Here is a 16,461-nt window from a genome sequence, read left to right on the forward strand (position 1 = left end):
CATGTGGTAAAACCTATAAAAATAGGCACAAAATGTAAAGATCTCAGCATACATTAGTGCCAACAAGAGACTACCATAAAGAAGCTCTGGCAGACAGCTTGACTTGACCTGTCAGAACTTACCATGCTGGGCACAACTGCCAGGTGGTAGGTTCGAGACATGGGCCAACTTGAGATCTATTCACCACAGCTGAGCTAGTCACTCTCACTGCCCAATGTCCTGTTTGCCAGCAGCAGGAATTGATGCTGTGCCCCACTGTGACACTATGATGTCAGATACTTCCAACCTGGAAGGGGCAGCAATGCATCTCTGACTAGATACAACACCTTCTAGTTTTACGTAACACCTGATCTAGACAGTGTCCTAGGACTCATAAAAGTTGATGTGCCAACATGGAATCCTGCTCTGCAGCTCAGACCGAGCCCCACTTCACCACAGAGAAAACCCCTATGTGTGATTTCTCAAGCTTGACCATAGATGAATCCAAAGCTTCAGATCCTCCTGCCAACCATGCCCTTCATTCTTAAATCTCCATCTGAGGCAGGGGCAGCGTTTATATAGGGCTTCGTACATGCTGGGCAAACACTCTGCCAACTGGGCTACATCCACAGCCCCACCATGCCCATTTGTGATGATTAAATAGGAGATAATATATCTGGCATTTATAGCAAAAATTATTAAAGTGTGTCTACACAAAATATGGCTCTTGCTTCAAAGGCAGTAAGAGTTTCTTGGGGGCCAAATATGAGTGATCAAGACCTGGGAACATGGATTCTGGTTGCCAGAATAACATGCTCCATCGTGGAAGAGGTCTTATGAACAAAAGTCATAAATCAATGTATTTACCAAATACATTGGTGAGCATCAGCAGGCTATAGCAGAAGTAGCATAGAGCAGGAATTTTAGCAGTTTCAGGTACCGTCTGATGGCATTCTTAGTTTTAGAGCTGTGGAAGCCAGACATCTAACAGTACATTTTGAAAGTTTTACTTAGTAGTCACAAGGATCTTATCAAACATGGTGCTTTGCAGTAAATACCTATTAAAAGGGGGCAAAGGAAGGCCAGTGCAAGATGGCTCAGTGGTATCACTTAGCACTTGCAGCCAAACCTGATGACCTGAGTTCAGTCCCTGGGACCCACATGGTAGAAGTAAAGAACCAACTCCCACAAATTGTCCTCCACAGGTACCATCACACATGTGCATGTCCACCCACATACACACAAAATAATCATTTTAATATTTTTTCTTAATTTAAAGGACTAAAACAAGGTCATTCTGGCTGTTGACCTTCAACATCCAATCTTTCCACAGCTATGATGTTCTAAGTGCAGCGTGTGTCCATTCTTTGACATTGAGACAAAACAGGTAATCTCTAAGTTCACAACTGAGAACCAAGTAATTGAGCTACCAAAAATAAATCTCATACTATATTAAGTTTATGACTTTGTGTTGAGCCACATTCATACCTATCCTGGAGTGCATGTGGCCCACAGGCTAAAGGTTGGACATGCCTCTAAGTGAATCAGTCTGCTAAAGCTTTAATATAGCTGAAACTTCAGAGTTCTCTGAAGAGAAAGCAACATGAGTAAAAGAAAAGGTATGCAAAGGAGAGTCCAGAGGAGCCAAACACAAGATTCTCCCAGAGCCCTTTCTCTGAGTCTCCCAGAAGGCACTTCACTTTTGCCCTTTCTCTGAGTCTCCCAGAAGGCACTTCACTTCTTGTCCCAAACCCCTTTCCCTGAGTGTCATTGTGGTAGGAATCTCCCACAACAAAAAGGAATGCAACATGGTCTGTGTCTGTCATGGCCTTGTAGTACAGAACATCCAGTTAGATATGTGTGTTATCATATATGAGAGACAAACTGAACTGTAAAGGCAAACTAACAGGGTATAAAAGGCTGGGTCTTAGTTCCAGGGGATCCGACAGCCTCTTCTGACCTCCGCGGGCATTGCACAACACGGGTGCACTTACCTACATGCAGGTAATACACACATACACATAAAAATAATAAAATTGAAAAAAAAATGGCTGGATCTTTCTTTGGGGCTTTGTCTTTTGGGTATGAACCCAGAGAGCCAGGTGAAAATAAACTACTTACTGGAGAAAAGAAACACCTTGGTGTCTCGTCTCTCTCTGCATAGCACCTGTGACATCACAGGACTTCCTTCATGTCTCATAGCCCTTTCCCTGACTTTCCCACAAAGCATTTCACTCCCCACAGCCTTTTTCCTGGGTGTCATTCATTTCACTCCCCACAGTCCTTTGCCTCAGTCTCTCAGAATGCACTCAACTTCTCTCCAGCATTGAACAATGACAATGTGACCCAACCAAACCCATTTTGCCTGTAACCCAGCAGACCATTTCCCTAAAACAAATTTCATAGTTTATTCATGAGAGCCAAGGGAGATAGATGATGGAAGAGTCTTTTATATCTGCCTCCCTAAGTAGAGGGTTTAGGGATATTCATGGAATAGAGAGGCAGGTGGGCTAAGGTGTGGGAAAAGGCAGTTAGGGGTAAGGAAAAGAAGTAATTGGTGGTCTGTGCTTGCAGAATTAATCTTCATAGTGAACTGCCAAAGATGGCTCCATTTTGTTCTAGCTGACTATTTTTGCTTTGCCCTATATTTTGCCCAGCCACTCACCTCCCCCAACTACATCCTTCGAGACAGAATGCTCTAATCCAGCAGCACCTGCCTTCTAGGAAGTTTATTCTGTAATACTGGGAAACATTTTTGAGAAGACTGGTCTTTGTCTAACAGAAACGTTTTGTTGTCTGGCCTGTCCATGGTATGATGTAATTGTGGTTTCTGGCTTTACAAACCCGACCCTGCCTCTCCTTGGATTCAGCAGCTCTTGACTGCCAGCAATAAAGAACGCTTAATCCAACCATCACTGTGTGGCATTCTTCTGTGACTTGGGCTGGGTATAACAGTAACTCTTCATAAAGATGAAGAAAGGAAAAATGGGCAAGAAAAGAGACCGTATGTGTCTGGTGTGTGTGTGTGTGTGTGTACACGTGTGTGTGCACACGTGTGTGTAGGGCCAGAAGTTGATGTCAGGTGTCTTTCAATCCTTCACTTTTTGTTTGTTGTTGTTTTAGACAGTGTCTCCCTGGAACTCAGTATGTAGACCAGCCTGGCCTGCATCTCAGAGCCCCACCTGCCTCTGCCTCCCAAGTGCTGGAATTAAAGGCATGTGCCACCACACCTGGCTCTACCTTATTTTTTCAGACAGGGTCTCTTAGTGAACCTGAAGCAGCAAGCTTCAGAGATCCTCCTGTCTCTCCCTCTCCCCCAGCACTGGGGTTACAGATACATGCCACTGTACCCAGCTTTTTACATGGGTGCTGGGGATCTGAACTCAGGTCCTCATGCTTTCACAGCAAGCACTTTATCGACTGAGCCATCTCCTCTAGTCCTAAGAGTTAGCCCTTTTGAAAGAATGAAACAGAATCTGGTCAGCAAACTGCTTCAAGACACCTTTAAGGTCCATTCTTAGTGCACTAAGGTTGTAACTAAGTAGGAAACACTGCTGATCTCCAGGTCCTAAAATACAAGAGTAAAGGCATCATGTGGAACTGGTGAATGGCTGAGGGATGCAGGGCCTCAACAATTCCACATCTTAAGGTAATACCTTCAGTTGAAGATCTTTACAGTATAGGCCTTAATAATGTATGTTAAAATATTTACTTGAACAATCTGCCCACTTTAACATATTTAAATATCCTGTAAGCCTCAAAAACTGGAAGTGGTCCAGATTTATGTATCTTGGAGGCCCAGAAAAAAAAAAAGTACTGGTGAAACAGTTTGAAGTCATTAGCACCCAGGTTTTAACTAAAGTCAAAGAAGGACCTGGGTATATGGCTCAGTTGGTAGAGTTCTTGCCTAGCACACAGGAAACTTTAGATTCAGTCCCCAGCACCACACATGCTGGCTGTGATGGCGTAATAAGAAATTCAAGGTCATTTCCAGCTACATACCAAATTCAACGCTAGCCTGTGCTACATAAGACCCATATTTTGCATATTTTACTGGATCAGCAAGAACCTAAAGCTATGCCATCCCTGACTCTCACTGAGGCACTCTCCTGTGGTTGGTTTACATCTTATTTCTTTCATCCAGGCAGTTATGGAGGTTTAACTCATTTTTCCTTTCCACAAAGCCTTACTCTTACCAATACCAGTAAGACGAGTTAAAAAACATAAAAACAAGAAAAATTCTTTTAAAAATCCTCCCTTGGAGCCACTCCCAATCCCGGGAGTTCTTTCTCACTTTTCCTTAATATATCTACGTTCGCTCTGAAAAAAAAAAAAATAGAGAAAGAAAGGGGAAAAAAACCTGAAAAGCCACCAGGACGTGGGTCTGAACTCTTTTTTTTCCTATTGCGAAGTCAAAATAACCTTAGAACGGATGCCATAACACTACGCATGGGCAAAAGGCTTCCCCGGCTCTTCCAGTTTGGCGCGAAAATAGGCGCTCGACGGGCGGGACTCTAGGCGGAGCCTCTATTGATTGGTCAGGTTTGGCGCGAAATCCCCCAAATCTTGCGTCATGATTGGCTGGGCCGAGGGGTGGTGCTGGGCGGTGGCGCGCGCGAAGCGGCAGTGCGGAGGGAGGCCACGCGTGGAACTCGCGGTGGAGCGGCTTCTCTGCTCCGTGTTTTCTCAGCTGCGGGCTTCCCTCTGCGGGACATTTCCTCAGCAGCAGCCTCTCCTTAGCCGCACATCCCCTCGGCGGCGGCCATGGACCTTGCGGCGGCCGCGGAGCCCGGCGCCGGAAGCCAGCACTCGGAGGTGCGGGATGAGGTGGCCGAGAAGTGCCAGAAGCTGTTCCTAGACTTCCTGGAAGAGTGAGTGACGGCAGCGGGCCGGGAGGAACCTGGGGTTGCGCGAGCTCGGGGTACCAGGCCTGGCCGGACGAGAATCCAAAGCCACCTTGAGTACATTCTCCACTGGCGTGCTGCCCAGCGCCATGCTTTGCGCCTTTCTCGCGGCTTTTCTGAGACGGTCTTTTGTAGCCCGGGCTGTGTTCGAACTCGGTATCTAGCCAAAGATGACCTTGAACTTCGGATCCCCCTGCCTCTGTCTCCCGAGTGCTGGAGTGACGGCCGTGCTTCCCGGTGCCGGGTTTACGCGATGCAGTGGATGGAACACAGCCCTGCGCTGGTATTTTAGAGCTCACGTCAAGGCCGGTGGGGCCAGGGTTCGGAGAGCCTCCGTAATGTGGAACCTGGGCCTCGGAGAGGATGAGCGACCTGTTGGGCGGGGCCTGTAGGAGGTCTAGGGTGCAGGTACCGGCAGCCTGTGTTTGGGAGAGTTCTGGCAGGAACTTATGGGTTGGTATCTGCTCGGGCCAGTGAAACACCTAGCGTTCTGGGTGTCTCCCTCTACCCTCCTATTCCCCCTTTAGGGTTCTGTCCTCATAGCTTCACGTCCTTGGGTACACCCACCCATCAGGTTCATAGCAGTGCTCTCTTTAAACATGCACTCTATTGCCTCTAGATAGAATGCAAACACCTTGACATGTCTCATACAATTTTTTTGTTTTTTTTTAAATTATGTTTACTGTGTAACAAAAACATACTGTTTTAGCTCCACCCCTGCATGTACAGTTAAAAAGAGGTGTCTTCAAGAACAGCGGGCACCATCGTTAATGTTCAACACTCTCTTCACCCTTCCACACAAACTATCCATCAAAGAAGTGTGCCTTTAGCTTCTGACACTGAATTTGATGCTTACAGGCACCTCATATAAGTACTTGCCTTTTGTGCTTATTTTGCTAAGTGCTCAGCACATTGTAGTCAGAATTTTTTTTTTTTTCTTTTTCTTTTTGAGACAGGGTCTCTGTGTAGACCAGGCTGGCCTTGAACTCACAGAGATCTTCCTGCCTCTGCCTCCCGAGTGCTGGGATAAAGGCGTTGGCCGCCAAGCCCAGTGTAGAGTTATCTTTTTAAGGCTAGTAAAAATGCATTGTGTGTATATACTGACTGTATTTTGTTTATCCATTCATCTTTTGACTACTTAAATTATGCTATCTTATGAAATTCTGCTGTACCTAAAGCTATAATTTAATTTTTATTCTCCACTTTTGGGAGTATTTATCTTGGCAGTGTAGCTATTCATCCTTCACAACCCAACTAAAGACTTGTCTTGATGAAAGCCTATAAACCTTTCAGGCAACAAGCTGCAGCCCCATTGTATGCTTCCAGGAGAGGAGGCCTGCCATTTTCCAGATGTCTTTACCTGTCAGCTACTCTGCCCTTTAGCATACAACTCGTCACAAAGGTCTTTTGCAAAGTTTAGTTTCAGCAGGTAATTAAGGTCCCTTTATTTGGGAGAAACATGCTGGTGATATAGACAAGACAGTCTTGTACTTTGTTTTTAAAAGTCAACATCTGCTGGGCCTGGTAATGCCCACCTTTAATCCCAACACTTCCATGGGAGGCAGAGGCAGTTAGATCTCTGAATTCAAGGTCAGCCTGGTCTACATAGTTCCAGACTAGCTGGGGCTACCAAAAAAATTTAAAAGTCAGCATCTTTTTTTAGAACAGACTTTAGTTTACTTACAGAATAAAGTTCAAATTTTCATTTTCCAAAACCAGCATCAATTACCACAGATGATTTTACTGTGTTTGTTTAATGTGCTGGTTCTGGACACATGTTGGATGAGCATTCTACCACTGAGCTACATCCCCAGTCCTTTTCTGACATTTTTTTTTTTTTTTTGGTTTTTTTGAAGCAGGGTCTCCCTGTAGCCCCAACTGTCCTAGAACTCACTGTGTAGAACAGGCTGGCCTTGAACTCAGAGAGATCTGCCTGCCTCTGCCTCCCAAGTGCTAGGACTACAGGCGTGCACCACCACGCCAGGCCTTTTCTGACTTTTTATTTTGAGACAAGGTTCCCCTGCGTATTCTTGAACTTGCAGTTCTCCTCCTTTAGCCTCCCCAGTAGCAAGGATTGTAGGATTGACTTATTATGCTCAGCCACCTGTTTTTCTTAAATTTAACTTTTAATGACCTTCAAGAAAGAATTCCAATACCACCTTTTATATGTTTGAGTCTTTTCTGGATATTTTGTGGGCATAATGGGCTTATATTTCTTGAACTTATCACTAGGAACTTTTTTTCCCTCTATTTAGTGTGTCTTATTTTCTATGAATGCCAACCCCAGAGTGGGAACAACACTGTATTTCCAGAAGCTTTAGGTATCAGGTGTAATGCTTTGTATATAGATGCTGTTCAATAAATAAGAATCTGAACATGCTGTATTTGAAAGGGAAATTGGTTTTGCCAAATATAACCTTTACTTTTATTTGTGTGTTTCCATTTTCTTGAGGTCTTTGGCAGTGAAACCTCATTTCTGTCTCTGTTTTCTGCTTTTAAAAAAATTTTTTTTATGGTGCTAGAGATCAATCCCAAGGCTTTTGGCAGTGAAACCTCATTTCTGTCTCTGTTTTCTGCTTTAAAAAAATTTTTTATGGTGCTAGAGATCAATCCCAAGGCCTTGTGTATGCTAGGCAATCACTTTGGCAAGAACTCATTTTCTTATTTTTACTCTGACTTCATTATTTCTTCTAGGTGTTGATTAGAAAGTGTTAAATTAAGCCAGGCATGGTGGCGCACGCCTTTAATCCCAGCACTTGGGAGGCAGAGGCTGGCGGATCTTTGTGAGTTCGAGGCCAGCCTGGTCTACATAATGAGTTCCAGGACAGCTACAAGGAGACCCTGTCTCAAAAAAGACAAAAAAGAAAGAAAATGTTAAATTAGGAGGTTGAGATCAGGGCTGATGGGATGGCTCAGTGGGTTCTTGCTGCCAAGCCTGACAGCCCTAGTTAGATCTCCAGGACCTACATGATGGAATGAGAGAACTGACTTGTACAAGTTGTCCTCTGACCTCCACACATAAGTACTAGTACATGCACTCCTGCATTACACACACACAAACACACACACATACCATGAGACAGATAGGTGGATGGATGGATGTAAGAAATTGAGATTAGACTCCAAAGACTCAATTTTCCCAATATTCCAGGCATTTTACAAATCACAAGGTGTTGATTAGAAAGTGTTAAATTAAGCCAGGCATGGTGGCGCACGCCTTTAATCCCAGCACTTGGGAGGCAGAGGCTGGCGGATCTTTGTGAGTTCGAGGCCAGCCTGGTCTACATAATGAGTTCCAGGACAGCTACAAGGAGACCCTGTCTCAAAAAAGACAAAAAAGAAAGAAAATGTTAAATTAGGAGGTTGAGATCAGGGCTGATGGGATGGCTCAGTGGGTTCTTGCTGCCAAGCCTGACAGCCCTAGTTAGATCTCCAGGACCTACATGATGGAATGAGAGAACTGACTTGTACAAGTTGTCCTCTGACCTCCACACATAAGTACTAGTACATGCACTCCTGCATTACACACACACAAACACACACACATACCATGAGACAGATAGGTGGATGGATGGATGTAAGAAATTGAGATTAGACTCCAAAGACTCAATTTTCCCAATATTCCAGGCATTTTACAAATCACTTTAAAGGTACTCCCTCATTTAGGTGATGTCCTAATCTACTTTTTAAACAAAAGGTTTGAGGAGGTTAGTAACTTGCCCCCCACACACACCTCATGGAAATACTGAACATGGGCCTATCTGACACTAAAGCTGACACTCATTAAGCAATATACTGGATTATTGCGTATCCAGATTCTTATTTTTACTGCTTAAATTATTATGTTCATGTGCAGGTTCCAGGGCAGTGATGGAGAAATTAAGTACTTGCAGTTGGCAGAAGAGCTAATTCGTCCCGAGAGAAACACACTGGTTGTGAGTTTTGTAGACCTGGAACAATTTAACCAACAACTTTCTACCACAGTTCAAGAGGAGTTCTATAGGTAAGGGTGTATTCATCTTTGCTTTGAGCCTGGAAAGCCACTTTCCTAGCCCTGGATGTATTCCCTGTAAGGTAGACGGGCAACTGTCACAGTTACTTCCTTCTAAGGAGAGGCCCTTTAGTACTGTTCTAACCTTGATGTAGGCCTTTGTGAAGCTGAGTTGGTTTGGTTTGGCTTGGGGTTTGGGGGAGGTTGGTTTGGGGGAGGTCCTGTCAAATGCAAACATTTAGTTCTGTTGCTTTCTCCCTTGTTTAACCTATTCCATCTCACTCCTGTAATATATACTTGGAGAAAGTGTCTGGTAAGTCCTGGTTTTTCATCCAGGATATTTCTTTTTGAGCCAGGGTCTGAATTTTTCTAATTATGAAAGTAATGTGTGTCTTTTATCTTTTTACATTTGGGGGTTGGTGGGGAATGCCACAGTGCACTTGGGGAAGTCTGAACAACTTGCAGGAGTCAATTCTTGCTTTCTACCATGTGGGTCCTAGGGATCAAATGCAGATCTTCAGGTTTGGTAGAAAGCACTCCTACCCACTAAGCCATGTTGTACGTGTATGAGTGCATCCCTGCATGTATATAAGTGCACCTATGTCCTGCAGTACATGCAAAAGTCAGAAGAGGATGTCTGATTCCCCTTGAACTGGAGTTGCAGGTGGTTGTTAGCTACCATGTGGGTGCTGGGAATTGAACCCAGGTCCTTAGCAAGAGCAGCCGGTGCTCTTAACCACTGCCATCTCTCCAGTCCCTACATTTTAATGTCTTCTGTGTGTATATAATTTTGGGGAATCATACTGTAAATAAGGCATCCTACCCTATTTTACTTAGTACTATATTTTTCCATATGAAATTCCTTAAAAGCATTTCAATAGCTTGGATATTTTAGGGTTAAAATTAACTTCAGCTCATTTTGTTTTTAATTATATATGATAAGAAACAACTTTGTTTACAAATATTTTATCACATTTGAACTAAAAAATAAGATTATCTGTATAAATACTGATGTTGTGAACAGTTAAATAAGAGAAATGAAGACTCAGGGATCAGAAGACATGGTCCTATTTTCCTGATAGATTGAGAGATGGAGGCTCTTTGAAATTTCTAGTCATAGTTTACCTTCAAAAACAGTTGGATGGTAGCCAGGGAGATGACTTATTAGTTAAAGTGCTTGCTGCACAAATGTGAAGACCAGAGTTAAGACACCCAACACCCACATAAAAGAAGCTAGGTATTGCAATGCCCAAAAGTAGAGACAGATTGATTTTAGGGGCTTACAGACTACCCAATCAATGAGGGGCCCTGCCTTACCCCCCCAAAAAAGCTGGGTGTGGTGATGCCCACCTTTATTTAATCCCAGCACTTAGGGGGCAGAGGCAAATGAATCTGTGAGTTCAAGGCTGACCTGATTTTCATAGCAAGTTCCAAGCCAGCCAGAGCTTGGAGAATAGTAAGACCCTGTCTCCAAAAAACAGAAAAATAAAATTTATATGTAGTTGGAGAGATGAACAGCAGAGTTTTTGAAAGTAAGGAAAGGAAAATGTATACTAATACTTAACCTACCATATGGGAGGTCTGCTTTACTAAACTGTAAACAATCCAGAATGAGTGCTAAATGAATCAGGGTTCTCCATACTTACAGCACTTGGTCTTTGGTGTTTCTATTTGTGGTGAGATAGTGGATGACTAAAAGAGGCTCCTAAACCCAAACCAGGTAATAGAAGTATCTTCACAGTTAAGTTTTAAAGCTTTGATTGTGGCCAGATAGAATTCTCACTGTTGGAAGTATGAAGAAAAGAAAAAGAAGAAAAAAAAAAAAAAAGACAGTCTTGGTAGGAGTGAAGTGTCACACTAGTCATTTTTGTTTGTTTTTCAGAGTCTACCCTTATCTGTGTCGAGCCTTGAAGACCTTTGTCAAAGACCGAAAAGAGATCCCTTTTGCCAAGGATTTTTATGTTGCATTTCAAGACCTACCCACTAGACATAAGTAAGAAAGGAACCTCTTTGAAGAAAAAAGATCTTTCAATAGTACTGGTACTACTTATAAGCATTCAGAAAACAGGTTTCCCAGATCTGCCAGTAGCTGGCTATATGGTATCATACAAACCACTCTGCTAGGTCTCAATTTTCTTTTCTTTTTTTATATATTTTATGTGTATGAGTATATTTCCTGCATGCTGTAACAGTGCACCCATGTCATGCAATGCCCTTGGAGGTCAGAAGAGAACATTGAATTCCCCTGGAACTGGAGTTATAGATGGCTGTGCCATGTGGGTCCTGGGATTTGAACCCAGGTCTTCTGCAAGGGCAGCTAGTGCTCTTAACTGCTGAGCCATCTCTCCAACCCCAGGTCTCAATTTTCTCATCTATAATGCCTTTTGACTTAGATTTTCTACCTAAATCATGTAAAAGGTAGATTCGTTGCTATGAAATTTGTTTTGCTTGGTAGTGACAAGAATAGTAAGAACACTTAAAAATTGATGGTGGGGAGGTTGAGGGCTATTTAAAGGCTGAGTCTTAACTGTGTAGCTTAGGCTGGCCTCAAACTTGGAATTGTCCTTCCTCCCGGCTAAGATTAACATTTTGAAAAGTCATATCTATTACCCAGAAAGTTTAGTTTGAGAGAAACCTGTTTTTCATTGGAGATGGGATTGGTAGTATGGTGTGAAGCAGATGCTCAATGTTGTCATTTTAGATCCCCTTTTGGCAGTGGAGGTAGAGCAGAAGATTGATGGCAGGAGTGTGAAAAATGAAAACAGCTCTGTAGGAATTTCATGAATCAGGCCTGGAGTGGGTGGCACACACCTTTAATCCCAGAAGAGGCCCTAAGTTCAACCCCTAGCACTGAAGAAGGAAAAAACATGGGAATGGATACTATTAATGTGACACTTATATTTAAACAGGATTCGAGAGCTCACCTCGTCCAGGATTGGGCTGCTCACCCGCATCAGTGGGCAGGTGGTACGCACTCACCCAGTTCACCCTGAACTTGTGAGTGGAACTTTCCTATGCCTAGACTGTCAGACAGTGATCAGAGATGTAGAACAGCAGTTCAAATACACACAGCCAAACATCTGCCGAAATCCAGTGTGCGCCAACAGGAGGAGGTTCCTGCTGGACACGAATAAATCGAGATTTGTTGATTTTCAAAAGGTATTTACTTCCATTTAGATCACTTTCATATACATAGAAAATACACGCACTGTATAAATTAGGTGAGGTTCACTGCTAAAAATTCATTTTTTGGCCCTTAGAATACCTAAATGAGGTATCAAACTCACTTTGTAAAAATTAATTTGAAGTTTTTTCCCCTTCCAATGTTATTTTATGCCTTATCTTCATGTCTTTATTCCTGAAAGTGCTCTGTTTTGGGGGTGGGGAAAATGGCTATTTCAGTAGAGCTGGTGACATGATTAACAGGAATATAGTAGGATGTTCTCTGAGACAGAAGTGTTCCTCAGGCTGGGAATGTGGCTCAGTTTATAGAGTACCTGCACAAAGGTGTTTATCCCTATCACCCCATAAACTGGTTGTGTTGGTGCACACCTGTAATCCCAATACTCAGGAGGATCAGAAATTAAATGTCAATCCTTGGCTATATGGTTTGAGGCCAGGCTGAGGCTGGGCTGCATGAGACCCCATCTCAAAAGAGAAAGTGTCCCTGGAAATGTCCACACTGCTTTGCTCTTAGGCAGTGTATTGGGTACTTTTATGTTGCTGTGATAAAACGTCATGACCAAAAGTGTTTGCTGAGGGGAAAGAAGCTATTTTGGCTCACAGTTCCAGAGAAAAGTTCTTAATTTGGGGGGAGGCATAGCATCAGGAAGCTGGTTGGTTACATTTCCATGCTCATGCAGGAAACAGTGAACTGGAAACGGAGTGAGACTGTAAACCTTTAAAGTCTACCCTTAGTGATATGTTTCCTCTAGCAAGGCTGCCTCTCCTCATAACCTCCCCAAGCAGTGCCACCAACTAGGAACCAGGTATTCATATACCTGAGCCTATGGGGGACATTTCTCATTCAAACCACAGAAAGGAAACACTCACTGATAGTACCCTTAAATATAGTTGAATTGCCTTTATTTTTAGAGATAAATGTTAAAATAGTTAAATGTCAGGTTTCTTGATGTTCACAACTTTCAAATATTATAATAAAGAAAGCATTTGTTGGGTTGGCAAGATGGTTCAGCAGCTAAAGGTGCCTGCCTGAGTTCAGTCCAATCCCTGGGACCCACATGGTGAAAGGAGAGAACCAATTCTGGGCGGGGGGGGGGTCTTTTTCGAGATAGGGTCTCCCGGTAGCTCCAGCTGGCCAGGAACTCACTATGTAGACCAGGCTGGCCTCAAACTTACAAAGATCCTCCTGCCTCTACCTCCCACGTGCTGGGATTAAAGATGTGCGCCGCCATGCCCGGCTGAGAGAACCAATTCTTAAAAGTTGTCCTTTGATCTGCACACACACAAAGTAAATGTAAGTAAGAATTTTTTTTTAATGCATTTGTTATGTGAGTAATGTTAATAGTGGGTTAAGGTAGAGGGTATGAAAGTTTGTTAAACAATTCCTTTGAAAAGTTTAAGGAGGGGTTGGAGAGATTGCTCAACTGTTTAGAGCACTGGCTTCTCTTGCAGAGGACCTGGGTTCAGTTCCCAGTGCTGAACTAAGAACCATCTATAACTTCAATTTCAAGGGATCCAGTGTTCTCTTCTGGCCTCAGAACATTGCATGCACATGGTGCGCTTACATACATGTAAGCAAAACACAATATACACAAAATTTGAAAGTTTGAAAATGCAACACAGATCAAATGTTTATATGGTCATTTTGAGAATAGGGACTCTTTTTAGGTACAGGGTATCATTTTTGGGGAATTTGACTTAGAGTTTGATTTGAGGCAGGTTCTTGTGTAGCCCAGACTGGCCTTGAACTGTGTTACTAAGGAGGACACTGTGCTCCTGATCCTCTTGCCTCTACCTCTCAAGGGCTAGGATTACAGGCCTGTGCTACCACACCCAACTAAAAATGAAATTTTTGTGGATGTATTCTCTCAACCAATTAAACTATTTGACTAAAAGAAATTTTAGGGTACTTTTTTTTAAATCTGTATAAGTGTTTTGCCTCCATGTATGTAAGTGTACTGTGTATGTACAATGCCCACAGAGGCCAGAAGAGAGCATTGGATCCCCTAGAACTGGAGTTATGGGTGGTTGTTAGCTAAACCCAGGACCTTTGCAAGAGCAGACAGTGCTCTTAACCACTGAGCCATTTCTCCAGCTTCCGGGGCACAAGTTTTTTGTTTTTTTTAATATTTTATTCATTATTGTTATTTATGTGTATGAGTGTATTGCCTGCATGTATGTAAGGGCGCCCATGTCGTGGAATGCTTGCCAAGGTCAGAAGAAGGCAACAGATACTCTGAAACTGAAGTTACAGACCATTGTTAGCCACCATGTGGGTGCTGGGATTCGAATTCAGGCCCTCTGCAAGAGCAGTCAGTGCTCCTAACTGCTGAGCCACCTTCCAACCCCAGGGGCACAAAATTTTTAAGGTGAACTTTAGCATATGTCAGTAAGTCAATGGGGCAGTGGCTGGGGAAATGGTTTAGTCTGTGATGTGTTTTTGCTGTGTAAACGTAAGGACTCAAGTTTGATCCCTAGCACCTGTATGAAAAGCCTAGTGTGTTGGTGTATACTTATAATCTCTGGGCAGAAGAGGCAGAGACAGGCAGATCCCTAAGGTTGGTTGACCATACTAGCAACACCACGGGCAGTGAGAAACATGTCTTAAAAATAATATGGATGGTGCCTGAGGAAAGACACCTGAAGTTGGCCTGTGGCCCCCTTCTTGTGCACACATGCATCCACATTCAAACACACAACAAAGGGGATAAAAATGACTAAGGGGTCAGGTTGGGATATGTTGGTATTTTAGAATTTGATTTTGCTTGCATGCATTTAAGGGTTCTGTTCACATTCTTGGTTGTAGGTTCGTATTCAAGAGACTCAAGCAGAGCTTCCTAGAGGAAGTATCCCCCGAAGTTTAGAAGTCATCCTGAGAGCGGAAGCTGTAGAGTCAGCCCAAGCCGGTGACAAGTGTGACTTCACAGGGACACTAATTGTTGTGCCTGATGTCTCCAAGCTTAGCACACCAGGTCAGTAATTCATGGCTCAAATTTAACCACTCTTCGTCGCCTGTGCCGCAGGATATCTGGCTTCTCACATCTTTCTTGTCATCCTTCACGCTACCAAGCAGAGTGAGCAAGGAAGTATGAAGAATTTAAAAATCATATTGTTACAGAAGGTGCTGTTTCAGCTTTGACTTAGTCAAGCATATTGATTCTCAGCACCTTTACTATTTGAGCTCTGGAACAACTCATCTTTTATTCTTCCAGGAGCACGTGCAGAGACTAACTCTAGAGTCAGTGGAGTTGATGGATATGAGACGGAAGGCATTCGAGGACTCCGGGCACTTGGGGTCAGAGACCTGTCGTACAGACTAGTCTTTCTTGCCTGTTGTGTTGCGCCAACCAATCCAAGGGTGAGTCTTTACTTTTATTTATTTGTTGTGTTGGGGAACAAACACAGGGCCTTGTGCATGGTAGGAAGATAGGGAGCTACATCCCTAATCCTAATGGTGATATTAAATAAGACGGCAGAGCTTGGTAAAGCCCTTCACCTTCACTAAGGCTCATTTTTTTCTTCATGTCAGTGACAAACATTCTGCTATAGCTCATAGAGTGCTATCAAACCATATACTAGTTTTTGCCCTCTGTACAAATGAAAAGCTCTTATTCATCTTTATTAGGAGTTTTAACTATAGGCAATAAATCATGCTCTTGACCTCCCCAGCTGTTTTGTTTGTAGTGGTTTCTTCTCTTTCACATTATCTTTGTTTTGTTTTGTCTTTTCTCCACCTCAGTTTGGAGGGAAAGAGCTCAGAGATGAGGAACAGACAGCTGAGAGCATTAAGAACCAAATGACAGTAAAGGAGTGGGAAAAAGTCTTTGAAATGAGTCAAGACAAAAACCTGTATCACAATCTCTGTACCAGCCTCTTCCCTACCATACACGGTAAGAGTTCTATTTGTGACATAAACTTGAAATTGGTAGCATTTCACTGGGTGGTGTTGGCTTGGGGACTTCCATGACAAGGTGCAAGTTGAGATGTCAGCAGAGGCTGAGCACTCAAAAGGCAGACTGGGACTGGAGCAACTGCTTACTCCAGTACTCGGATGACTTAGCAGTTAGTGCTAGTGGCTAATTGGAAGCTTTGATTCTGTACCGTGGGTCTACCCAGTAGATAGGTCTTCAAAGAGCAAAGCAGTGAGGAGGCAAAGAACAATCAGCGGGAAGAGAGTTAGGTTCCCCTCTCTTTCTCTTTTTCTCACTCTTTCATTATAGATCAGGCTGGCCTTGAACTCACAGAGCTCTGCCTGCCTCTGCCTCCCAAGTGCTGGGACTAAAGGCGTGCACCACCACACCCAGCTAACTTTCTTGGGGTTTTTTGTGGGGTTTTTTTTTTTTTTTTTTTTTTTTTTTTATTTTTTTTGAGAAAGGGTCCCCCTATAGCCCCACCCACCTGGAA

General features: G+C 43.3%; 1 protein-coding gene across 2 annotated transcripts in view; it reads left to right on the plus strand.

The window, feature by feature from the left end:
- The first annotated feature begins 4,570 nt into the window (after window positions 1-4,570).
- Window positions 4,571-16,461, plus strand: part of Mcm6 (minichromosome maintenance complex component 6) — a 38,142-nt gene continuing 26,251 nt past the window's right edge. Inside the window, exons 1-7 of one of the 2 annotated variants that reach the window (XM_008833658.3) lie at window positions 4,571-4,850; window positions 8,740-8,886; window positions 10,757-10,867; window positions 11,784-12,033; window positions 14,864-15,029; window positions 15,270-15,415; window positions 15,797-15,947. In XM_008833658.3, the coding sequence (XP_008831880.1) occupies window positions 4,744-4,850; window positions 8,740-8,886; window positions 10,757-10,867; window positions 11,784-12,033; window positions 14,864-15,029; window positions 15,270-15,415; window positions 15,797-15,947 (1,078 nt within the window). In that variant the 5' untranslated portion in view covers window positions 4,571-4,743. Of the gene's footprint in view, window positions 4,851-4,878; window positions 5,167-8,739; window positions 8,887-10,756; window positions 10,868-11,783; window positions 12,034-14,863; window positions 15,030-15,269; window positions 15,416-15,796; window positions 15,948-16,461 lie in introns of those variants that run through there. The other variant, XM_029563815.1, reaches the window with a different exon arrangement.

This window comes from Nannospalax galili, unplaced genomic scaffold (genome assembly GCF_000622305.1).
Source record: "Nannospalax galili isolate Female #2095 unplaced genomic scaffold, S.galili_v1.0 scaffold135, whole genome shotgun sequence".
In the NCBI taxonomy this organism is placed as follows: Eukaryota; Metazoa; Chordata; class Mammalia; order Rodentia; family Spalacidae; genus Nannospalax; species Nannospalax galili.